The sequence below is a fragment of the Mchenga conophoros genome, linkage group LG20 (genome assembly GCF_057382185.1).
Source record: "Mchenga conophoros isolate Kocher_MC1m ecotype Shallow Benthic linkage group LG20, M_conophoros_male_GT1.1, whole genome shotgun sequence".
NCBI lineage: Eukaryota > Metazoa > Chordata > Actinopteri > Cichliformes > Cichlidae > Mchenga > Mchenga conophoros.
Window position 1 is genome coordinate 25,645,285 of NC_140545.1, and position 26,128 is coordinate 25,671,412.

The window sequence follows — 26,128 nt, forward strand, 5'->3', positions numbered from 1 at the left end:
CCATTGTTTTAGATATTATATAATTTGTGGAAATAAGCTTCTAAGGTTTACAGATTAAGACATATGTTTTAATTATTTTGTGACATTAGAATTGGGATTGTTTTGCAAGAGAGCCCCAATATTATGTTTCCAGTAATACAAATTTAAAATTGAGAGGTATTATCAAAGAGTTCTTATAACAGATCAAGTTAAAATTGGTTGTCCTGTTCAAGGCCATCTTCTTGTGCACCCCCTGGACTGTTGGTTGTTTTTGTTTTTTTGTAGGGCAGCTGTCCACTTAATTTGTGTCTGCGATGGCCACTGAATCTGGTCCAGTGTGCCAAAACTGCTGCCCTTCAATTTCATTGTTATTTTTGGGGAATGGAGAAAGTTGCAGGAGGCAAATCTAATGAGGGGCCCATATGGTGAATGAAAATTGTTATGTTGTCTGGCCAAAAAAACTCAAAGTGCTCTGAGCTGGCACTCTGGTATGCAGCATGGTCAGAAGATGACGGGAAGTGATTTGAAAATACCAGCTGTGTTGGAAGCTCAAAGCTGTCTTCTCATCCATGAGATGGCCAGATTTAAATGAGCTAAGTTTGCTGTTTTTATGGACCTGTTCTCAGAACTTCTATTTTTTTCTCATACCTCACTGGTTCACATTTGGCTCTTAGTTCATGGTCAAATTTGTATGTCTTCAAACATAAAACATCCTCATTTCAGTCACGTCTTGCCAATAACAATAAGTTGTTGTGTTGTATAAACTACAGCCCCCGAGCCGGCCGGCAGAGCTTGGAAAGAGGTGCTGTCAGCTAGCTACAGCAGTTCGACCAGCGGCAACTGGAGCTGGGATGCCAGTGACCATTCAGTCCCCTCCACTCCGTCCCCACCACTTTTAAACGATACAAACAAGAGCTTCCCGCTCTCGTCCCAGGGTGATGATGGCAGTGAGGATGTCACAGAGAGCCCGCACTTCATGTTTGAAGACCCCATACCTCGGAAGCGAAAGGTAAAGATAAACGCTTACGTCCTGACTTTCTTTCTTAACTTGGGCAGTTTTGTGGCATCCAAGCGGCTTGAGGCTTGAGGCAGTGGTGTCTCACCCCCAGCTGATTGCAGCAGATGGCTGCACTGAGGTTGGTTCTGCCAGAGGTTTCTTCCCATTAAAAGGGAGTTTTTCCTTCCTGCTGTTGCCAAGCGCTTGCTCTTAGTGGGTCGTCTGATTGCGGGAGTGTTTGCTGTATTATTGTAGGGTCTCTACCTCACAATATAAAGCCCCTTGAAGTGACTGTTGTCAACTTGATAAAGTTTCATAGAGAAGTTTAAAAGAGGAAAAAGCAGATTCAATTTTAGTTTTGAATAGGAAATAATCAGTGGTTCATCCACCCATCTGTCCATCTATTTTCTTAACCACTTGTCCAACTTAGGGTCCCAGGGGCCAGGAGGCTATCCCAGCTGTTATAGGGTAAGAGCATTTAACACATGTCTAGGCTAAATATATAGAGTACATCCTGAAGATAGTAAATCAAGCTGAGCTTGTATACAAACAGCTCTGTACCTTTCTAATTTTTAAGTACTAGGTAGGAGATAGAAAATCCACAACACAAACAGTCAAACATAAGCACTAGGCAGGTTAAATAACCTCTTACATATGGCCTGCCACTCTCTGGTTGTGTGGACGATTGATTATATTCTTGCTTTTACTTCACCTCCTCCGTTTTGTACTACAGAAGCAGTCCAGAACAGCAAAATGTTTTTGCTGTCAAGTAGCTTCCAATTGCCTTTTCAGTCCTTTCAGGGAAAGAGGTGGTAGGGTTTTATAACAATGAAAGAAAATCGGCAGACTGTGTAGGAATGAACAGCAGGAAGTAAGCATGCAAGGGATGCATAAAAATGAGGGCAGTTGGAGGGTATAAAGACGGAAAGGAGAACTGATGCACAGGGTAGCAGCAGAAGGAGAAATCAATCTCAATATTTCCTCCGGCCATACGGTGACAAAGGAGAGCTCATATACTGTATATGTGGGAGTTTGCAATTGAGCCTCCCTGGAGTGAGGCAGCAGTGAATATATGAAAACCATAGAGACTCCAAGGACATGCCATTCTATAGATAAGCAGACAGGAAATTAAGTAGGATGATGCTGGGGCAAGTATAGAAAAACAAGTTGTGTGGAAGTGGGCTTAAAGGTTGGCTAATTTGCTGGTTAGCTTTGTGTTGTGACATAGCTGTCACAAACTCTTAACAGCAACTACCCCCACTGGATTTTAGGCTGTCTGATTTTTGTGCGGGCATTGAATTAAGAGGATTATTTAACATGACATTCACTAGTCTTAATGTTACTGTGGTAAGAGGCAAGAAAAACACTTTGAGAATTAAGTGATTTGTGATTGTTTGTAGGATTACAGATTAGCTTTGCTGTGTACTTTTTGTTGCAAACAGCTTCATGGGGTACGTGCATAAAGCTAGCAGCAGTCAAAGAGTTTAGGAGTTTGGCCTCTTGTGTTTTTGAAGGGTTTAGGGGTAAGTGTATGCTGTAGGAGTCAGTGAGAAGTAGTTCAGAGGAATAGCGGTGCAGGAGAAAGTTAATGTAACTATTGTTAAAAACCTGCTTTAAACTCGTTTCTCTTGCCCTGCTTCCTCTGTCTCTCGTGCTCCCTCCCTCAGTTCTCTTCTTCTTGCCCTTTTTTCTCCAGAGGCTATTGGAAGGTAATAAAAGCACACACCCACTGTCTTTCACCCACTGTCTTTCATTAGCAGCAATGCAAGTCCCTGCCTGCTAAAGGGACAGCTGCCAGGGCCTGATATGTGGAAAAAGAAAATAAGTCAAAATAAAAAGTGGCAATCTATCTCTCATCAACTAACAGCTTCCCATTTAAATGAACTAAGGTCTTATGTTTTGTTCTTTTGTTGTTCTTTCTTTTGGTAAAATCACAAAAAAAACAAGAGGATCAGCTATGAGAAAAATTTCCAAATTACACGTCTAGTTTTGTGAGAGGTCTTGAATGTTTTGTTAAACAGTGTGACCAGCCTTTTATGTAATCACCGAATTATTTCCTGTGCTATATATCCCCATTCCATCCCAAAGAGTTCCCACTGTACTCTTACTCTTTCTCAACAGAGCAGTTCTTATTGAGGAGGCCACACAGGCCATCCCATGCATAACTGAGTTATGCAGAAAATGTGTTCATTTATTTATTGTTTTAATTGCAGCTTGATTCTCACTCAGAAACCAGAGCACAACTGCTAAGATTTTGCAACAGCCAGCTAACTTTAGTTTTGTTTTTGGTAAACGTCTCTTGCAGAACTCAATGAAGGTCATGTTCAAGTGCTTGTGGAAGAACTGTGAAAAGGTCCTCAGCACCTCCTCAGGGATCCAGCGACACATCCGCACCATCCACCTGGGGTTAGTTGGTAGTCATCACAAAGTAAACCCACACAGTGTTGAGTTACTGCCTTCGGGGCTCAGCAGACTGTATTTGTGTAAAATATGACCAGATTACAGCTGCATATTCATGTTGTGCTGTCAGATGTTTAAAAAAACGATTAAATGATTAGAAAATTGTAGGCTCTCAAAGATAGTTTTTTTTTTTTTTTATATTGTGTGTATCATGCACTTAGCACCATGCTTTTCTTAGCTAAACACCTAAACATACCCATGCCACCGTCGTGTGTTTTATAATCTCAAGAGATCACACGGATATTCTTTTTTGTGAAGCTGTCATTGTTTAAAGCTGTGTTTTCTGTTTGTGTTAGTAATCTCTTTTCTGCAGCTCCAGATAATACTCCCATACCTTGTGATTTTAAAATAGTGTGGTAAGACAAGAAAAGTGACACACATTGCCACAGTTTGGATGGTGTCCAACTGGGCTATTGAATTACTGTGCCTCTGCACAGGTGCTCACAGGCACATTTGCTATCAAAAACCATTCAGCCATGGAACGTATGCAAAGGTTTACAAGTAAAACATTTTCATTTTCTGGCATGAATTTCTAACTGCTCAAAAATAAGATTTTTTTTTTTAGGGGATTTAGACCTGCTGTGCAGATATAAATCCTGAAAATACAGGTGTTTAAGCCAAGAAGCAAGTACAGCAAAGATAAATGATCTGTCTCAAAAGATAGAAAGACTAAATTGATTACACCAAAAAAGGCAGTGCTTGAAGGAAGATTCTACATTCTTAAGCAAAGGGCACATAAAAGGTTAGGTGAATATTACAAAAGGAAAAATGTATTCACATTGTATTCACATCACAAGTTTATGGAGGTGAATAATTATGACTGCAACTGTGCATTGCCCAGTTAAGACCAATTTTTCTCAGCTTAACCCATAATTTATTACAGTGCATGGAGATGTTGTTTCTTTTGCAAGACATCACATTATATTATATATGGTCAACTGGCATTGATGAGTCATGCTGTGGCTGTTTTTGCTGTGCAGCAGGTACGCCTTGGGTAATCAGAAATCACTAACAGAAGGCTTGAAAGCGATTTCATACCTTTATGCAATTCTAAGTTAAGAGAAAGAGACACTGTTACTCGAAGGATTATTTTCTCTTGTGGGCGTTGTACTTAGTTTTTGTTTTTGTTAGTTTAATTCCCAGCTTGTATGTTTAAGGACCTTTGCAGCACACTGGGTTATACTGCCCCCTTCTGTTGGAGAGAGTACACTTTTTTTTGTTATAATCAACAACTTGTCTATCCGTATTTATAGGTGTCTATCTTGATTCCGTCGTAATGTATTGAGAGCCTGTTTGTGGTTTCTTATCATTATCACTTGTATGTTTACAGTTTTTCTTAAAAAACAATTTAAATGTTTATTTTAAATCGGGAATATATAACCTTCCCCTGTAGGCGAAGCAGCGACTCTGACTACAGTGATGGAGAAGAGGACTTCTACTACTCAGAGATTGAGGTCAACATGGACAGCCTCACGGAGGGCTTGTCCAACCTCACACCCACTTCCCCAACCACAGCCGGTCCGCCGCCCATCTTCCCTCCACCGCTCACCGATGTCCCTCACTCCAAGCACATCAACATGAATGGTTCGCAGTGCCACGCCCCTTCACTGCTCAGTCAGTCAGCTCCCTCCACACTCTGCCACATCCGCACTGACCATGCCTACCAGGTAATTCACATTCAGCGCGAGACAAGACACACAGAATAGCTGAAGCTGCATTTAAAAAAATAATAAATAAATAAACCAAGACAAAACATTAAACATTTGGCAAGTACAGCAAAGATAAATCCAGGATTCAGTATTCTAATATGTGGAATGTGCAGAGGCAGTTTTTCAAATCAGTGAAAACAAACAAACAAACAAATAAATAAATGAATAAATAAAGAGGCCAGGGTGAGTTACTTAGCTCCTACGCCAGTGTGGGAGTATGTAACAAGGAGAGAAGCAAAACTTTCTGGCAAATATTGACAGAAGTTCACATGACGAATGAAGTCCGAATCCAGTTTTTGCTCATTTTGATATCAGAAAAGTTTTAGTTATTAGATTTTCAGATCATGGTTAAAGTCCTGTGTAGTCCTGTTTTAGGTGTCTATGCCTTCTTAAACCTCTTCTCATTGGCCTTCCTTGCCTGTCTATGCGCCGTTTCTATTGACCCGTCCTTGAAGGTAAAATTACATGGTGTCAGCTGGAAGTTTGGTTAAAGTTTAAATACTTTAGGAATTCACAGAATTCAGTCCTTTTCATTGGCTTCAGGCAGGATCACACTTTTAGTTGCCATGACAACTGAATACACATATTAAAGAAACAGCAATGTTTCTTTTATGCAAAGAAACTGAATAGGACTACTTCATTTTCTCTGTATTGTACTGTATGCGTACTCTTTTATTTATCCTAACTTCATATTCTTCCTGCTATTCCTTATACTGCCGTTTGTGCAACATTTTGCAAGTGCCTGCCAGTTTTGGTTAACTAAAGTTTTCACTCAAATCTTTTTATTTGTGTGAATTTAAAAATATTAGCAGTTTTGTTGTACATTTGTGATCAGTATTTAGTTTAAGGCACCTTTCAGATTAAAAGCTGAAGATATGCCTTCCTTTCTAATTTATACAACCTATTCCCTCTGTGATCTCTTATTTTCTGTTTCTCTTTGCTCATTTCCCATCCCTTCTCGTTTCTGTTGTGTCTTCTCCTGGCTATGTGGGGTGGCTGTCCATGTTCCAGGCCACCGCTCCAGTGAGTATCCCAGTGGGTCCTGAGCTGGCTGGGATAGGCAGTGGTAATGGGATCGGGCCTGGAACTGGGACTGGCAATGGCATCAGTGTGTCGTGGCAGTCCCCTCCTGTCATTTTTAAAGGCATCCCGGTGAGTGAGGCTTTATCTCACAACCCTTTTAACTTCATCTTAACTTCTCCACTGCTCTTTTCATGGAAGCTTTTTTCACTTTTTTGTTTTTCCTGTCCTTGCTTCTTTACGCTATGTTCTTTTTATACAGAGAAGTGTCAGTCTTTGTTTCTGTACCTAAAGCAGTTGACGACTCTGTTGGTTTCAAATGATCATTATCTAATACAATTTGTTTGCTCAGTGCAATGGCTATAACATGATACCAACAGAGTTTACCACCACTTTGAATGAAGGCTCGATTGCACAACCAGCAAAAGAAAAGCAGAGTTCTTTTGTCTTCCACTGTAGATAGTGGTAGTTTTCCCACTGGTAGGAAAAATTGGAGCTGGAAGAAGGAGCAGAGTAATTATGGAAAGGCAGTTTCCCCTGTTTTGTTACGGTTGTGTTGCAGAGAACTTTTAAGTCATGCTCGTGCCAGTGTCTGAACCAAACAAATGCAAAATTTAAATGTCATTTGTATATTTGTGATAAACCTGTGTGTGTGTGTTTTATAGGTGTTGCACAGTACACTGCTCCACAAAGTGATCTTGTTTCTCTTAGTAATCAAAAACAGTGAAAAACATAGACATAAAAAAATGACTTTTTAGATTGGTATTTTGTTGTTGTATTTTTAATTTCTTTGGGTATATCAAATGAACATTAATTCTGCATTAAAATGCAAAGAAAAGACTGCTATTTTTACTTTTCACTTCAGAAATATATGTAATTTGCCAAAGGGTGCTCAGACCACTGAACAGTATGTTCACCTGCCACTTCATTAGGTACGCCTTGCTAGTACTGCGTTGCTCTCTTTTGTCTGTAGAAGTGCCTAATTTTTTATGGCATAGATTCAATGAGGTGATGGAAACATCCCTCTGACATTTTAGTGCATATTGGCATGATGGCATCCTACGGGTGCTGCAGATTTGTTGGCTGCACATCCATGATGTGAATCTCCACTATATCCCACTACCTCTATTGGATTGAGATCTGATGACTGTGGAGGCCCTTTGAATACAAAGAACTCACTGTCCTGTTTAAGAAACCAGTTTGAGATGATTTGACCTTTGTGACATGCTGCATTATCTTACTGGAAGCAGTCATGATAGAATTGGTTCACCAGAATCCTGAAGAGATTGACGTGATCAGAAACAATACTCAGCAATACTCATGTCATGCTGTTTTAGTTATGATTAGTATGATTAGTTTGATACTATGGAACCCAAGTATAGCAACACACCATTACACCATCAGTAGCAGCCTGAACTGTTGATTTAATATTAATATTAATAATTTAGATTTGTATAGCACCTTTCAAGAAACCCAAGGACACTTTACAAAAGAGTATAAATAATCAAAAAGTCTAGAGGTTGAAGGCTTTGTTGAAGTGATGAATTTTAAAAAGTTTCTCAGGAGTCCAGTGATAGAAGGCGGCATGCTTTCATGCTGTTTAAGCCGAAATCACACTCTACGATCTGCAGGCAGCAGAAATTGGCAATCATCAGACCAGCTGACATTGTTCAAATCTTGTGTTATCCAATTGTTCTTTTTTTGTCCTATTATTAACTAACAGGAGTGACACGATGTGGTCTTGTGCTACACTAAGGTACTGTAGTTCATTAAGACAGGGGCAGAAAAATCCAGGTTGTGTCTTTCTGTTTTTCAGCTGTCATCATTGTGTGGTTGTAACTGCATAAACATCATGTGTCTGTTCAATCAGTATTTGATATCTGATCATTTCTCTTGATGAAGCTGGTCTGCTCTCTGTCAGTATGATTTTGAGTATTGACTTAATGACTCTTTTACAGGGGGCAACAACTCATGTTCGTACAGTTAGCATTGGAGAAAAGCGGCAGCCAGCACCTAGCTCACATGCCATTGTTAACAAGAACCACCCACTGATTATGCCATCGCCTAAATCAACACAAGGAGCCAGGTATGCATCCACAATTTACTTAGAGTGCTGATTAAGTCTGCTTGAGTCAAAGTGCTAAAAGTACTTTTGCTTCATAGGAAGAATGTTTGGGATTTTAAACTGTTGGTCAGCTGGTGCTTTTCTGTGTGAAGTGTGCATGTGTGTTCTAAAGGTGTTATAAATTGGTTATAGGTGTGGATGGGAGTGTGAATGACTGGCTCTTTCTCTCTGTTTGCAGATTCAGCATTTGATATCAAATGTGAAATCTTTTCTTTCTTTTGCATTTTTTTCTTACTTTTGCTTACAAATATATACAGTAAAAAGCATCTACGTAGCATCTGGGTTATAAAAATTAAACCTGCATTCTATCTAAAGGCCACCAGATGGCGAAAGCTGTGGTTGCTAAAAGACTTATGGTTCTATAGAAATCTATGGGGAAATGACTCTCTGTTTTGACCTTTGTAAATACTTTCCTGGTGAGTTTATGGGCTCACTCACCTGTTTTAGCTCATACTGAAGTAAAAAAATAAGATTTTGAAAATCTTGGCCATACTGTAAAAAATGGAGCATTATCAATGGTATGAAACCGCGTAGTCATTGGCTAACAACTTGTAAAACACAAGTCAATAGCCGACAAAGCACATGGTTTCACAGTCAGACGTGCCCCTCCTTGTCAGATGGCAAGAAACGCTCATTTCGAGGGTGTAAAACTGGACTTCAGAAACCAGTTGGTGACGTCATGATACCTGCGTCCACCTTTTTTTAATTGTCTATGCTTTCAACACACTTCCCATTAGTTCCCTTAGAGGAGTCTGCAGGAAGTCCATGCAAACTCCTCAGGCTGGGAACTAAAATGAAAAATTTTGGCTATTGTAGCTACAAAGCTATTATCATTTCAGTGGGTCACAGTAGGTTAAATGAATAAAACTGCTGCTTGCACTAATATACTTTCTGAAACGTGAATGTGATTACATTCGTACCTGTGTGATGTTATTGGGCTGGGTATTTAATTCTGCTGATAAGTAGTTTGACTGTTTTAAATTCTTATAATGGCGTTTGGATCATATGTGTAATTATAATTGTGCACCGCCAAAAGCCTGTGTTACTCTTCAAGGTGCTGAACCATGTCAGATATTACATGTGTATAGGTATAATAATATCGGCCTCTTCAAAAATGGTGTTCTTGTACTGAATCACTGAATTATTTAAAAGAGAGATACTGTACCTACTCACCTTTAAGCACATTGTACGTACATGTTTGCCGTTTGCCCATGTGTGTGTCTGGATGTCTATGTGCATGTCCTTATGCTGTCACATCTGCTGTTACCAAGGAAACCCCGTGGGGAGGCGAAGAAGTGCCGAAAGGTGTACGGCATGGAGAAGAGAGACATGTGGTGCACAGCCTGTCGTTGGAAAAAGGCCTGTCAGAGATTCACCGACTAATAAAGTCCCCTTCCTCGGTCTGCGATATGAGCTCTTCCCCTCTAGGAGCGACAGCGAGGTGGACACTTCCACTGAGGAAATAAGGGGAGTCTCTTCACAATGGAGTTCTCAGCACTGCTTCCTCCAGCCCAGCAGTGGGTTTCGCCTTCACTCTTTTCCGTTTCCAAACACAAAGACAAAACAAAACTGATGCTTCAAAACAAACATTTTAAAAAAACTTCTCGAGAGAGAGAGAAAAAAAATCTTTATGCAGGTTTGGATACTTTGTTCTAAGACTGAAACATTTTCACTCTGTTGAGTTAAGGAAAAAAAAAGAAACATTTAAATTCGATTATAAGCCTTTTGATTTGAGTTTTTGTTTTCAAATTGCTTCAACTCAAGGCATTGTTTAAAGACTACAAATAAGCTTTTGGGCATGCTCTGTTGTTTATCAGAAGAGCATCATGCAAGCTACTGTTTTTGAGTCGGATCATGGGTTAACACCTGATGTGCTTTGTAAGACCTCTGTAGCATATCTGTTTCTCAGTGTCACTGTTTAAGGGACTCCAAACCTACCAGGTGCAAAAAGCCTGTTCACTTACAGCCAGCAGATTTGGCGTAAGCTCTACCATCTCTGTCTTCAGCAGTCTGGCTGACTGCATGTCGAAATGCGTTTTGTCCAGTATCAAACAACTAGTTTGTTACACAGATTCAGAGTAGCCAAACAGCTATATTTGTTTTGCAAAGCTGCACAAAAACCCTTCACACTAAGTGGTACAAAAATATTTCCTGTGATGCACCAAAATGTTTTCAAGATATGTATTTCCCTCTGTTCTTCTCTCTACTTTTAGAAATATGCACCTTCTTTTAAAGTGTCACGGTAACAAAAAAAAGTGGACATCTGTTTCTTATACTGTGTAGTTTATTTTCAGCAATGAGTTGCTGACGCAACAAGTAGATTCACTGTGCAATTGGCAGAGTTGCAGGATTGATTATCATCTGTCTTGCTTTGTGGTTGAGTTGAGGCTGAAAGGCTGATAGTTTTTTCTTCTAACAGCTGATGCTCTTAAAGAGATTGTTTACCACGACGATACGTGAATGAGAACTGCCCTTTGAAACTTTAACTTACAGTCTGACTTATTATCTGACTTGATTGCCACCTGATGATGACAATCAGGCGCTCTAATTCATATTCTTACAGTTTTAAGAGGACAGGTTACTCACTCTGCCATATTTGGAATAGTTAGCATTAACCAGCATTGCACACCACAGTTAATTTCATAGGTCTGAAATTATCTTTTGCTCTGGTGTAACATTTGGAAATAAATAAGCAGGATTAAGTCAAGTCAGTGCGGGGCAGGGTTTTTGTAGATTGACTGATTTATGTAAACAATTAATGTAGCAATATTTTACCAAAATGAAGTCTTACTTTTCAGATTAGGCCTATAAGAGTAAAGGAGAGGCCAAGGTTTCCATGCTTTAGATAAAATATAAGTGGGAGATTTTTAGAAGGTTAAATTCTTTATTGTTCTTTTTTCCCGCTCAACATAGCCCCTTTAAGGACGTTTTACATCACTACTGGAAATTTAAAGTAAATGGTTACGTCTTAAAATCCCATTTATCTGAAATAAGCAACAGAGAGCAAAATAAAAACAAGATATTTTTTAGGTTGTCCCTGTTTAAAGGTTAACTAGCTTTAAATTGTGAGCTTCAATGGCAAAAAGCACTTATAATTGACAAATAAATGACATGAGTAATCTATGTAGTGATCTGTTTTTGATATTAATTTAAAAAAAAAAATCAGGAACAATTGTTAAGAGTGCATTATTATTTATGCATATTCCCCTTCCCCGTTCATAGTGTACATCTCTCATCAGGTTTCTCAGAGCTGGCTGAGGTATTTTTTTAGATTTAGATGACTGAGATGAAAGATAATCTTCTAAAGATACTTCCCATTAACCATTGAGCCAAATAAAAGTGCCGACATTCTTAGTGACAAAATAAAGGTTTCTGGCAAAACTTCACCTACTTTCACAGAAAAGAAGGTGAAGTCTGAAAGTGAGTAAGGCGTCATGAGCTCTTGTAGTTGACCCATGTGTCAGGATGTGACTGTTGAAAGTGTTGCTGGATCTTCTGTGTAGTTTGTAATATCTCCTGTTCTTTGGACTGCTAATTCTGATACAACCCAACTCCATTAAGAAGAAAAAACTTTTAACTGGTAACTTTTTTTTCTCTCAGAGACATAAAACAGATATATATTTTTCCTTTTCTCTTTTTTTTTTTTTTTGAGATTCAACTCTGTGTTTATTGTTAGCAGATTTTATATGCAGCTCGGCAGCATGCCCTCGACTCTCTAAGCGACACTGCCTTTACCTGATCTCAGTAGAAATGTATGACAAACAGAGTGCCTGTCCTCCGTATGAGAATGCAATCTTTGAACTGTCTCCTTGACTGAGGTACAGGATGACTTCAGACATTTGTCGCCATAGAAACACCTGTGCTGTCCTTTGTCATCGCAGAGTCGCATGTGCTGTCTGTTGTTGGTTGATGCCACATTAGAGTGAGAGAAACAATTACTTTATCTCCTGAGTTCACTCACTTACAAAGAAATGAACAGATTTTTATGGTAGTTACATTTTAATGGAGACAGACAGAATATCAACCAAAAAAACCCAACAAAAAACCCACATTACATAAAAGTTTGCATGTAAAACATGACTTAGTACTCGATGGACAAACCCTTGCTGACAAGCACAGCGGTAAGACGTTACTTGTAGTTGGTCACCAGGTTTGCACACATCTCAGGAGAGATTTTGGCTCACTCCTCTTTACAGAAACTCTAAATCCACTCAGTTTTCTTGGCCTCTGTTTGGCACTTTAAAGCTCAATTTCAGCTTCAGTTCCCTCCACAGATTTTCTCTAGGACTGAGGTCTGGAGACTAGCTAGGCCACTCCATTCATTTGTTGCCTTGCCGGTATATTTTGGGTCATTGTCATGCTGCAAGACTCATCCACGAGCCATCTTCAGTGTTCTGGCTGACTGATGGAGGCTCTCTTCCAAGATTTTACAGTACACATCCTTGTCCATTGGCCCCTTTAATGCGGTGAAGTTGCCCTGTGCTCTTAGCAGAAAGACAGCACCAAAGCATAATGTTTCCACCTCTGACTGTAGGGATGGTTTTCTTTGAGTGATACTCAGCATTTCTGTTCCTCCAAACATGACAGATTGCGTTGATGCCTCACTGCAGCACTTTCTCCAAAGCCTGCTGTGAATCACTTAGATGTTCACTGGCAAACTTAAGATGGGTCTACGTGAGCAGGGGGACCTTGTAGGTGCTGCAACATTTCAGTCTATTACAGCGTACTAGTGTGTTACCAATGGTATTTTTGGTGACTGTGATCCCAACTGTCTTCAGATCATTAACAAACTCTTCACGTGTAGTTTTGGGCTAATCCACCACCTTTTTCATGATCATCCTCACACTGTGAGGCAGGATCCTGCAAGGAGCTCCAGACTGAGGGCGATTGAGTCATTTTATATTTCTTCCATTTCCCAAAAATCACACCAGCAGTTGTCACTTTCTCATCAACCTTCCTACTGATGGTCTTGTAGCTCATTCCAGCCTAGTGCAGGTCTAGTGCAGCCAATCAGTGGAGATAAAGGACTATCTCTAACTGATTGGCTGTAATCTGTATGCCACATGGGCACATAGCCAATCTGTTGGAGCCTGAACTCTGGCTGGGTTGTAGTAGATGCTTATTTCACTCACTGATTGCAAATAAATTTATGATGTTTATGTAATGTTGGTGTTTTTGGGGGGGGGGGGGGATTTTTTGTTTTGTTTTTTTTTTTTGGTTGGTTGGTATTCTCCCTTAAAAATTAGCCACTGTTTATTTCTTTGTAAGTGAGCAAACTTGTAAATACAGCAAGGGATGAAATAATAATTTCCCCCACTGTGTATGGTAGCACTTCCCCCTTCTAGCATTAAACACACACGAGCACTTATTGTTGTTATTGAACATTAATTTCCCCACCTTTTAAAAGAAAAGCATTATTCCAGTGGCATCTCACATAAGCTAGGTCAGCAGGCCTCTAACGTCAGAAAATTAACCATTTCACCAAGTGCCAATGAAGAGAACACAAAAAGGAAAAGATATACTGAACTAATCAAGTTGCACTAGGTTGCACTGTGCAAAGACGCGTTTTTATAACTGAAAATTTTATATACGAAACTTTTTAAGTGAAAGGGGTATTTTGTTTTGGGCGGGGTCGTGGGTGGGAGGCGTATCGTCACTGCCTGATGGAATAAATGGGGTGTCAGGGGCAGGGGTTGCGAACCTCTGCGGTTCCCCATTATTAGCACGTGATCCTGAGAGTCAGTGTCTTGCACTCTGTGTCAGAGTTGTTGTACTAAACACGGCAGTGCTGCCAGCTTTAGGAGCGTGGTACTGGAAGTACAGTGAGGTACTCGGTAGTCACTTTGCCTTTCCTTGGAAGAGTGCCAAGGGATGAACGCAGCACCAGCCTTGTCTCAGTGATGGGAAAACACCAGTTTTAGCCAGTAGCTACACATTATCAGCTTGATAACAAATGCTTTACAGTGTTTTATTGCCTGGAGTTTCTTTTCACAGTACAATTTTTATCCACAAAGCTCAGCCTTGTGCTTCCTTTACTTAAAAACAAGTTCCTGCTTCTTTACATTTTGCTGAAAAAAGTAACATGTACATATGTTATTAGTGCTGGATACCACTTTTTTATTTTGTATCCTTCGCTGAGCTTTGGGTTAGTGTCAAATGCACCCCATTTTAGCTCTTTCTCTCTCTCTCTCCTCCCCATCCGCAGTGCAAGCACTTTCAGATTCCACCAACGGTGGTTACAGGCCAGCGCTTTAGCAGGCAGAGAATGGGACTTTTAGCACCTGTTAAGCTAGTATGACCCTCTGCCTGCCACAGAGGCAGGTTTTTTGTTTTTTCTTAAGTTGCACTAAACTGGCGTGTGAGGGTAAGTCCCTAGACTTGTTTTATTAGGAGTTTTGTTCTTTGAGTGAATCTTGGGTAAAAACATGGGAACAAAATTGCTCTTGTGTTAGACAAGAGAAGATTTGTGGTGACAAGATCAGCTATTACCCCTTTTCAGCTACATAATGAGAGATGGAGATAGAAGTTGACTGTTTGTGGGTGTGCACATTAGCAGTAGATGGAAAGCAGTGACGATATAGATGGTTTTGTGCATTTTCAGGGCTTTTTTGTACATATGCAACATAAAGAGAACCGTGAGGTTGTTGTGGGTTTTTTTTCATATATCGCTTTTCTTTTGTTTGTTGTAACTGTCATATGAAAAGGAATTTTTTTTTTACAGTACCGAATGTTTTTCTTTCATTTTTAAAGTTGTTTGAGAAGTTATAGTGAACAGATTCAATGTATATTGTAGCTTAGAGGCAAAGGGGAGAAAAACAAAACATGTTGAATGTAAAACCTATAAAAAAAAAAAGTATAAAGTCTTTTTTTTTTGTTTTGTTCTTGTTGTTGTAATAGTTGCTGGCTAGTTGGTATTGGCCTGTAGTGAACCTTTAACATGTCCTGATTTTTGGTATCCAAATCTTTAACACCCACAGACAGCTGTTGCCGCAGTGCTAAATCATATAAAATGGCACGACCTTGCAGTATTGCTTTACTATCCTACTTTGTGCAATGAAACGCTTTACAATGGAACAAGAACTAACTTGCTTTTTGGTGACGTTCACACTGTTGCTGTTCTTTTACCCTGGCATTTTTTTTTGTTTTTCTGTGTGGTTATCATTGTCAGAGGTGTTGTTTGTGGATTTGATGTTAAGTTTTTTGTTAGGCAGGATAACCTTCATCATGGGGCACCATGGAAATTTTTGATCCTGCCTTGCACATTCCAATAGATGGCATGCTTTTAGTGTCTTCCAACTTCTCACATAAAAACAAACAAAAAACAAAAAAACATATCCTTTCCACTTCCTTTTTACTACAGCGATTTTCCCGATCACCTTTTCCACTTCCTGTTCTTGTCCTGTCCAGCTTTATTGTGGTCACACCCAAGCCTTTACCCAGTATATTAAGCTAAACTAAACCCTTGAAATGTGCATCAGAAAGCCTTTGTTTTGCTGTTGTTTTGTTCTTTTTTTGTTTTTTTCAATTACGTCAAAATTGATGTGGTGCTTTTGTGAATGTCGTCTGTAAACCAGCAGCAGCAAAGCCAATAGATCTCCTTCCAAATCAAATGTAATGCATTGCAATGGCAGCTCTACACAGTTCTCTGCTTCTTCTACTACTTTGCTGTGTTGTTTGTCTGGGACTTTACTCCGTCTGTCACTTCTCTCATCCGATGACCTATTTTTTCCCCGTACCATCTCGTGTTTTTACTGAGCCTTACGCTGGCTGGCATAAAAACCAACCTTTGCTTTTTATTTCTCGATTGATTGATTGATTGTCTGGTTGAGTTTGAGGTTATTTTGCATGTCTAGTATCGCTCATTTCCCCCCCTTTTTTTCTTTTTCGTTAGGAGATACAACACTGAAGGGTTTTATGTGTTAGATTTCCCCTCCAAGTATCCAATAACCCAAGGCTGATGTAGTCTGTTTTTCACCAGATGTAAAAATGCTCATTGCAACCCGTAACACACACAAACACACAGTGCTAAGAGCATTTTGTGGGAAACTTGACGTCAGTCTTGGGTCTTCACTGGAGGGCAAGATTTCTCCTGTGTGTGGGCTTGGCCTCTGGTCCTCATCAGCAGTCCCACGCACATGGAGGAAGCACTTTCTGAGGAGTGGTGCACTCAAGGAGTATTTGTGTGAATGTCAAGCTCATGACGAGAGCTTGGAAAGATGGATGAAACATGTATGATGTCGATAATGTGATCTCTGTGATGTAATGTGACAGAAAGGAAAATAAAACCTAAATGGAAGCAGCCTTGTCATCGGGTTCATTTGTTTATATGAAGATGACTATGACTATCGAAGTGTAAGCTTCAAAGGCAACAGTGGATTCATTCCTTCTGCTTTTGCTACCTCGGCTGTCTTTTGACTTGTGTATTCCTCCCCCTTGTGGACAACAGGTGGTGTGACAGCACCATTGCTATTAGCTGTGTTCATGAAAACAAAAGGCACAGCACACACTGGTCACTTCTTTACAGCAGCAATTTCAAAATTTATTGAGACTGATTGGTTTTTGCAAATAATAGTCAAGCTAATTCTTCCACTAAACATGAATTAGAAAGAGGCTTGGACGGCTGGCGGGCCTGTCCCAACATCAAAACAGGAGGCTCATGGTTGACTGTAAAAATGTTTTGTGATCAGTACTATCAACCAAAAAAATATCAGCACAAGAGCACTTAAAATCTGCCCAAAACAAAACAGGTGTAAAAACAGGACAGGTTTTTTTTTTGATTATTTAGCACATTTTGTTACAAACACAGGATTATGATAATATAAAGTCAGCATCATATTGAACAATATTCCCAATGAAAATAAACAAACCTCAAGCTTCAAGTGCGACCTTTTACAAATCAGAGACCCTCTGAAACTTGAGGGAGAAAATAAATAATATATAATAGTAATATAAATTTATATATATGAAGGTATACACACATCACTCTTAGTAGAAGAACAAAATCTAAAGTAAAAAGCGCCAATTTTGAAATATAGTATAATATAGATATACCCATATCTATGGCTTCATGATTTGCACGTGTGAATCAAGCTATACAGGCTAAATGAGGATTGCAATTTGTACATGTCTAAGAATACCCATATTCATCTGCAATAGAGCAAAAAATTCCAGTTTTGCATCGTGTGGAATGAGACAGTTGTGTGCAGATGCCGAAGATGCCGCTTTGGTATGACAAAATGAACATAGGCATGCAGTTAAGACCACAGAATCAGGGCACAAAAGGTCATCAACACACAGTGGGAAGGAGAATCTGGTCGCCCATCATGATTTGTCTCTTTGAAGTTTTCAAAATCCTCGAACGTTTCGGCCCTCTAATCTGATCGGTCGCATCTCGATAATCTCTATCCATTGAGTTACAAATATTCAGTCGTCTCTTGGAAACAAACACTCTTGCAAGCACACAGGTGAAATGTCATTGAGGCACATATTGAGGGGTTGATGGCAGACGTTTTCCTGAAGTACAACCCAGAATGAGGAAGAAGACGTACAGTACAGATCGTGAGAAGAGCGCGGGGGCCGGGGGAGTCACACATACATCCAGATGCCTCTCAGGGGCCAAAACAGCACCACAGGACAGAGATTTGCCACCGATTATGGGCTCCTTCCACACCCACCATTGACATTCATAAACATATTCTACCCCATTGTCTTTCTTCTTTTTTTTTCACCCCAGAAAAGTACAACTGTTTGATAAGTGGGTCAAACAAAAGCACAATAAATAATGCAAATAAAATAAAGATATCTGTCAGACATAAAGAAAGCATCACAAATCTCACTGTACTGAGAGTCTCTCAGCAGGGGCTGATGGGAAGTGCAGTCCATGGCACCTACAGAAGAGGCCAAATGTGTGCGACCAGCACTGGCAACAAAATGTTTCCCAGAGTTACTACTGCAGCACTCTTTCCCTTTATGTAAATGAACTGGGGTCAAGCCAGGAAAGCACTGACATATAGGAATACAGCATGTGGACTCAACGCTCTACTGTCCGATAGACGTGTTTCGTCTGCACATTGCATTTCTACTTGATTGCGTGTCATCAAAGGCGTGAGACACAGCAGTAGCCAGAAAAAAGAAAGGAAAAAGAATCAGCCTGGTTTTAGGATGCGGTCTTCAAAAGCTAGCTGGTCCTTTCACACAGCCCTTCATATTCACAATAATACCATAACGTGCACTTTTTTGTTTTTTGTTTTTCCAAACTGTGACGAATAATGACAGGTTCAAAAAAATAAAAACAACCCAACAACAAAACTGTTTACCACAACAATAAATCCAGAAGCACCTGCACACACAGACCGTGAAACAAAAGCACTTTATGTATACAAATTACTAGATTGTTTTTGGTTCGATATTAATCAATTAGTGTACATTAGTGATGCAAAAGCATGTGCTGAATACATGTTTCAATCAATATCTAACAGAGATGTTTGACAGTGAATGTGTTTTCCCCCCTGGTAAAAAAAAAAGAAAGAAGAAATAAAAATAAAAGCAAATACGACAGAGAAAGCATAAACTGGCACAATGAAAGATTGATAAAAGCCCCATGGCTTGCTGTCCACAACAAGGCAAAGTATAAAAGCTTTTTTTTTCTTATACAAGATATAAAATATCCAAAAAAAAAGAACACACCATAAAGCTTAGCATCCAGCACTTAATAATAATTAATAATAGTAACATCAACGACAAGTAATCATAGTTCTGATATTCATAATAATAAGACATGTCATCTGACTCACTTGAATTGTCAACTTTGCCGAAAACAAACAAACCAAAAAACAAAACAAAACATGGAAATAATCTTAAGAACTGAATATAGAATATCTTTTGGCCACTGGACACTCATCCTTGCATACAAGCAGCCATCCTGTTCCACTCAACACGTACAGAGAGGGCGAGAGCAAGGGAAGGACTTCTGAAAATTAGGAATCCACAAATAAACAAACAGGTTTCTCAATAAATAGCTGTCAAACAAAACAAAGTCAAATTACACTCTCTGCAAAGAGCAAACTCTGAATTTCAAGCACAATTCTGCAATTCTTCTTGTTTTTTTAACCTTGCAAAGCCAGAGAAAGCATATCAGCAAAAGAATCGTGGAAAGAGTCTGCATATTCTGATTCCAGCAAGTGGAATTACATGACTCACTTAAAACGCGCACACGGCAAACGAACAAACCAAAAAAAAAATTTACACAAAGGCAGCTCCTCCTTAAGTGTGAGAGACTTAGCTCTCAGGTCCTATCGTCACAACCTCCAGTGTGAGAGAATCTGGACCAGAGAAAGCGAGAGAGAAGGAAAGAGTTATTAGTGTAGAGCATCCACTGTGTGCTTGAATTGATTTTAAAAACAGGAAGCAGAAACTGATGTCCACTCTGTGGGTGAAGACGGCTGAAACGCTAAAAAGCATCTTTCGGTCTCTCTGTCTCTCTCTGTCTCGCACAGCCTACAGCCCCTTTTAAATTTCCACCCACCCCCAAAAAAACAACCCCAAAACCAAAACAAAACTTTATGTACATTTCTCAAAACTCCAGTATTTCTTGGAATGGATCAATAGAAACCAGGCGGTAAACTTAAGTGAAGAAAAGATTAAGGACCCCACTGAAAGGCATAGGCTATATAAACAGCAATCTGCACAAAGATTCAGTGATTTCTATTTCGTGATAACAGTCAAGAGGACATAAAGTATATCCTTAAAGGTAGGTGCGGTCACCGAGTTGTTTAGGTAAGTAAAGATCAGATCAAAAATGTAAACCACGGGTTCAGGGTATTGATAGGAGTCAGTTGTCATTAAAGTGCAAGTCTGTGGCAGTAGGACTCAACAATGTGCCATTGGGCTGCCCGGTCCTCTGACACACGTAGCTTTGCAATAGATTTAGACCCCCCCTTCACTCATAGGGAGACACTTTTCCCAGAAGCATTATAGTCATAGTTATAAGACCAAGACAGCCTTCCTCCTGGCTATTTCCCTACACTGTCAGTGATCCTTGATTTCCATGATGATTGTGATGGCAAACATACATAGCAGTCTGGCGTTGGCCATGTCCTTGGCAGCGCCGCCATTGATTCCTGTTTTGACAGAGTAGAAAACTACTGGACTCTGGCCTGAACCCTCGAGAAAAATAACACAAAAACACTGCATCAGAATTAAAGGAGGTAAGCAGAAAAAGCCTTGCACTGAGCCATCTCTTCCTCTACTATGGCAGTCAAGGTTGAGAAGAGCGTGCGTGCGTGTGTGTGTGCGTGTGTGTGTGGTAAAAGTGTGTGCATGTCGGTATGTGTGCATTTGAGTGTTACTCGTAATGGTATTAGATCATTGTCGCGCATCACCCTACAGCATTTCCACTCAAAGGAAGGCCTGCCCCAAGTGGGACGAATGGGTAAAGAGAGCAGAGGATTCTGCCTGAGAGATCACAAAAGATCTTCAGAGATCGGTCGATGGGTCACTAACAGGAGCCGGACAGACTCTATGAGATCCAGGCAAAGTCCTTCTCGCTCCCATTCTGCTGTTCCCCCTCCTGTGCCGAGGAGTCACTCTCCTCTTTCTCATTGTCCAGCGTTCCGTGCGTCTCAGCGGTCATCCCTGAGTCCTTCCACTTCCCTCTGTCTTCCTCCCCTTCTCCCAGCATCTCTCCGTCCCCTTCGACCATCATCTCCTCCTCCCCTTCTCCATCTCCATCACACTCTGCTTGGTCATCGTGGAAACGGTCGCCAGGATACAGCTCCTCCTCCGGAGAGATATCGCCACCCACCTCACCATTGTGGTCCAGGAGTGCGGCCATGCCTCTGCCAGAGCAATCAGCGCAGACGCCGTGGCGGCGGGAGCCATGCTTGATTCCAACACTGGCTGCTGACATGAAGACTCGGCTGCAGACTTTACAGACGTACTTCTTGTCTTTGCTGTGGACCTGTGGGATGGAAACACAACATTTTTGCAAAATTTTTAAATTCCAAGTGGAAGAGCAAAAGCCTGCAACTTCACAGCTGAAACTGAATGTGAATCCATTCAAATTACAATTGCAGCAATATGCTAGTGACAGAATAAATAAAGAGGAAGAGGAATACAATTTATTTGCTGGCAACAGGTGACTGCCAGGGGGGTCATTGACCAGTCTGCAGACCTGTGTGCATGGGGCTTTAGCAATTTTCATTTGCCATCAACCTCCAGCAACCACTAATAACAAGTCAGGAAATACAAATATTTTCACTCACGATCGGTGATTATGAGATGGTTTTGGACCACTCTTTAGGTCTCTGTGACTGGGGCCTTGTTTACTTAAATTGTGAGCTAGGTTGTGACCATGATTGTAACATTTCCGGCAGACAAGCTAACATCATATGATGGATGGTCAAATGTCTGTAAAACCTCAAGAGAGATCTAGGGCCTCCTAATTTGACCTCTGTAAACACTTTCCCACAGAGTTTATACACTCACTGTGTCACTCGTTTTGGGTCACACTGAATAAAAAATTCTGCTTATTTTGTAAATCTTGCTCATACTGTGTTTCGAAATTGAGTATTTTCTGTGATGACACACAATAAATTGCTAAGAACAAGAGAGTGGTTTTAAAGTCTGCGGTAAACCTCACATCACATCCAGTATTTTGCAACAAGATGGCGATGGTAGAAACGTTAATCCCAAGGCTTCAAAAGGGGCACTTCAGAACCCAGTGGTAGCTATGTCCATCTTTTATACTGTCTAAGATTGCTTTGAACTAAGTAGCTGGTGTCTGTGAATGCACTATAGCATCTAAATAAGCTGGCCTTTTGTCCAAATCACTTATGGCTCCCCCCCCCCCCCAAAAAAACCAAGATGGTAATAGCATTGATGTTAAATCAAAGCTTCTACACAGGAATTAACAAACGAGTCGGTAATGTATATATAATGTTTTGTCTGTCTCTTATATATAACATCTTTAAATCTTCACTTTGAGTAAGGTGTAATTTGCTACCTCCTACATGTAAATGAAGGCCTGCACTCACCAGTGTGTGCCTCTTCATGTGCTCCCTTCTGGTGAACTTCTTGCCACAGATTTCACAGGGGTAGGGCCTCTCACCAGTATGGGAGCGCATGTGCCTCTTTAGGATGCACTGGTGCATAGCAGAGAAACTGCAGTAGGGGCACTTGAACTTTTTGCGGATCACCGTGAAGTCATTCACTGAAAGGAGAGAGAAAGGGAGGGAGGATAGAGAGAAAAAAGGGGGAGAGAAAAAAAGAATTGAAGGTTGAGTCAAGCTTGTTTAAATAAACCAACATGTCACTTTTTAGTTACTGCATTTAATTAGCGGCATGGTCTAGAAATGTACCATCAATTCCCATGGTCACCCCAATCCCCGTCAAAGCTACGGTTGCCCTGGCAACAGCTCTTCCTCTATACTAAAGTAATAAAGGCAAAGAGATACTATAAACACATAACACAACAGCCAGTCTGCCTTAGTTGCACTAGAGGGTCTCTACTATGGACAGCGAAAAACACAGACAGAAAGACAAACACAGACAATGACAAGAAAATAAAATCACCCACACAAAGAAGGAATATTGAGTCACACAAGGGGAGGCAAAATACAACAAATATTAATACCATGTCTTAGTGTTGTGTCGGGGTCTGGTGAATCTTTTATTTAAAGTCTAGATTTAAGTGGTAGCTTAGGTAAAAGACATCGAAGTAAACTGTTTCTCTGTGTTTGTCTGTTTCTAGCCACTGACACAAAGCATATGACTCGGGGAGACTGGAATTGGATTTACGAATACAAAAACACAACAAACACTAATCACGTATAGTTGGGAGTCAAACATACGGTAGGGGTTACAAGCTTTTACAATATATTTACCTCCATCTGCAAATCGACTTCTGCTCTGATTAAATATTCAAGAAGCACATCACAAAAAAAGCATGCAAATACACATGAACTGCACAACAGTTTTGTTTTTTTTTTTGGTTAAAGTGCAAAAGTAATGAGAGAAATATTGCAGTGTGTGTATGTGTGCACATGTGTACATAACACGGATAGCTTCATTGAAGAATAAAAACGGCAGCAACGTTTAAAAATTTCCATCATAGTTTAATTACAGCATAAAATCTACAAGTAGAATCTTGTTTGAAAAGTACAGCTTTTGTACAACACAGGGATGTCAATGAGAAAATCTAGAATATAGAACAAAATATCTTTCAGTATTTTCACATTTTGCAACAGCACTCAAAAACAGCCTTTCAGTATTTTTCATTTCTACTCAGTGACTGGCTCTGACTATTTCCTGACTTCTGCGAGCCTGCTGCTCTGTCCCGGCTGCTGGCTAGGACAGGGCGTGCTACCTGAAAATGTGGGATTCTGTGGTAGAAAGGATTTGGCATTTAGGAATTCCCCACAGGATATGCACACAACAGGAAGCGGACAGATTCCCAATTGACACCAGTTCTGCTATTCTAAGCACAAAGAAGTTGCAGCTCAGTGTGCTCAAGTGATAATTAGAAGTAAACACAGGTGAATAGCTTCTCTTTGGGCATAGTAATCACAGTATGCGTATACACAATAAACCTATTTACTGTAATTGGGTTTTATCAAGACAGTATCTTGTTGCATGTTAAAGGCCTGCTGTAAACGAAAGAGCGAAAATTTTGGCAGAAATTGGTGTAAATTTACATTAGCAATGGGTTTCAAGCCAGTGTTCAAGCTGATTCCAATAATCCTGCTTCTGCCCATCGACATCCTCCACCACCTCTCTTATTATTCTCCTGCATTTGCCTACTTGTCTCTCTTGATCTCTCATTTTCTACCCCGTGCTCACAACCACACCATTATCTATCTGCAGCCGTGACATCACTAAGATCATCCAGAATCTGCCCTTCATTGCCCACTTCCTCTTCAGATGAGGGGTCAGAGGTTAAGAGGGGCCGGAGCCGTGAAGGACCAATTACTGTCCAGCTCCAACCACACTCAGCCGTTGCAAGAATTACAGATCTGGGAGAGAAGAGATGGACAGAGAAAGAGAAAATGACACCACCCAACCCCCCCTTCCTAGCTGCTACTGATCTATTGTTTTAGCTGGCTTTGTCTCGTTCAGCACATCCCCTCATCTGTACCGATATGACAGTCTTTGACTGAAAGCTGTCATGTCGCACTGAGTTCAAGATACTGTGCTCAATAGCGGTGGATTTTGGGGTCAAATTCTCAAATCGAATGTTTTTGTTCTGTGTTTCAGTTCTTTTATGACAGTTCCTTCTATCAGCTGAGGCGTACTGCCCCTGGCATCAGTCATATTCTCGCCTGGGTTTTTATTCTGTCCTTATGATGCAATGCTACAAAATTCCTGCAGGTGGTGTGGTTGTGTGGGCTGTGACTCAGAGTAATGCCTGGCAGATATCTTTGAATGTCTTTGTGCCCCTAATGCAGGGGTGGACAGAAAGATAAAGATCTCTCTGCCTAAAAAGGAGAGAAGAGTTTAGTCAGACTGGTGGCTGGCGACAGAGAGTGAGACAAGTGGTTAAGGTCGGGGAGGTGGAAACCCCCATCCCCCCCCCAAATCTCTCAACCCGGCACTGCAGTGGAAAGTAATTCACCTGTTCATGGGTACACTCAGTGCTCACTAAAACTATTCGCTCAGTCTAAAAAGACCACATATATTTTCAGTCAAAGGTTTGTTTTAAACGTATCTCTCTTTTTTTTTTTGCATAGCAGTTGTGCAGTTTTGACACATTAGTCGTCAGTTTGAGTCACCATTAAAAAAAAAATAGTGACATAAAACTTTGCAAGCAATAGAAAAAGTCCCTAGATATTTATATCCATAATCAACAGACATATGATTTTAAAAGGAACTCTTACTTTGTTACTGCGATGACACCACAGAGTATTTTTTGGCATGAACGTAAAACACATTTGAGGATACACGACTAACTGATGGGTAGGAAATTGTGTAGCGTGCTGCCTGTAATTCCACTCTCAGTTTTCCACATTGATACTGTGATTGTGATTGTCAACCTTCATCTGTTGCGTTACTCGCCACAGTGGGTCTATAGTCCCACCCTGAGACATTTCCATTCCAATGTTGCCTCCCAGTATAGCTCCTGGCACTGACCCCACCTGGCAGCACACCTTTACATGTGTGGCCAGGTTTTTCTGGGTGCTAAAAGCCTTGGCACAGGCAGGGCAGGTGTGCCCTCTCTCTTTGGAGTGAACGGATGACAGGTGCCTGTGTAGGTCTGTGCGGTCTCTAAAGTGTTTCAGACAGTACACACACTGCATCAACTTCTTCTTGAAGTGGATGGTCTTCTCGTGTCGGTCCGCATTAGATTTGAGAGTGAAGCTGGCGGGGCACTGCGAGCACAGGTACCGCGCCGGTGCAGGCTCAGCTACCGCAGGCCGGTATAAAGACTGAAAGGGAAAAGGATGATTTTGCGGATGTTGATGGGGCTGGGTTGGTTGGTGGTGCGGACCTTGGATGCTTGGCCAGTCAAGGGACAAGGCCATCAGAGATAGGGTGTGGCGGTACTCGTGCTCCCTGAGATGCTCCAGGCTGCGGAACAGCCGTTTGCACAGGGAGCAGGCGAACCCCTGTGAGGGCCAGGCACCGTGCTCTGGCACAACCCTTTCCCCTAATCCAGCCTCTTCACCCAGCCCAAGCAGCCCTTTAGTCCCTCTGCCAACCACGGGCACTGACGCAGGCACAGTCAAGCCACCCGCACAACTCCCCTCGCCCATCTGATCCCTCTCGACAGGAGACTGGTCACCTTCCAAGGCTGAAATAGTGAGAAGGATGGTGAGAGTGAAAGTCAGAGAAATAATGAGGTAC

At 40.8% G+C, this 26,128-nt stretch overlaps 2 protein-coding genes across 7 annotated transcripts in view; one reads left to right on the top strand and one right to left on the bottom strand.

Moving 5' to 3' along the window:
• slc2a4rg (SLC2A4 regulator) overlaps positions 1-16,586 on the top strand; it is a 39,554-nt gene extending 22,968 nt beyond the window's left edge. Inside the window, exons 4-9 of one of the 2 annotated variants that reach the window (XM_085259818.1) lie at positions 750-988; positions 3,282-3,382; positions 4,830-5,103; positions 6,157-6,297; positions 8,124-8,251; positions 9,562-16,586. In XM_085259818.1, coding sequence (XP_085115944.1) covers positions 750-988; positions 3,282-3,382; positions 4,830-5,103; positions 6,157-6,297; positions 8,124-8,251; positions 9,562-9,673 — 995 coding nt within the window. In that variant the 3' untranslated portion in view covers positions 9,674-16,586. The remainder of the gene's footprint in view (positions 1-749; positions 989-3,281; positions 3,383-4,829; positions 5,104-6,156; positions 6,298-8,123; positions 8,252-9,561) is intronic. The other variant, XM_085259819.1, reaches the window with a different exon arrangement.
• Positions 16,587-16,804: 218 nt separating this feature from the next.
• zbtb46 (zinc finger and BTB domain containing 46) overlaps positions 16,805-26,128 on the bottom strand; it is a 63,737-nt gene continuing 54,413 nt past the window's right edge. For 3 of the 5 annotated variants that reach the window (XM_085259815.1, XM_085259814.1, XM_085259813.1), the window contains exon 7: positions 24,080-26,075. In XM_085259815.1, the coding sequence (XP_085115941.1) occupies positions 25,279-26,075 (797 nt within the window). In that variant the 3' untranslated portion in view covers positions 24,080-25,278. Of the gene's footprint in view, positions 21,249-22,323; positions 22,500-24,079; positions 26,076-26,128 lie in introns of those variants that run through there. The other 2 variants (XM_085259817.1, XM_085259816.1) reach the window with 2 other exon arrangements.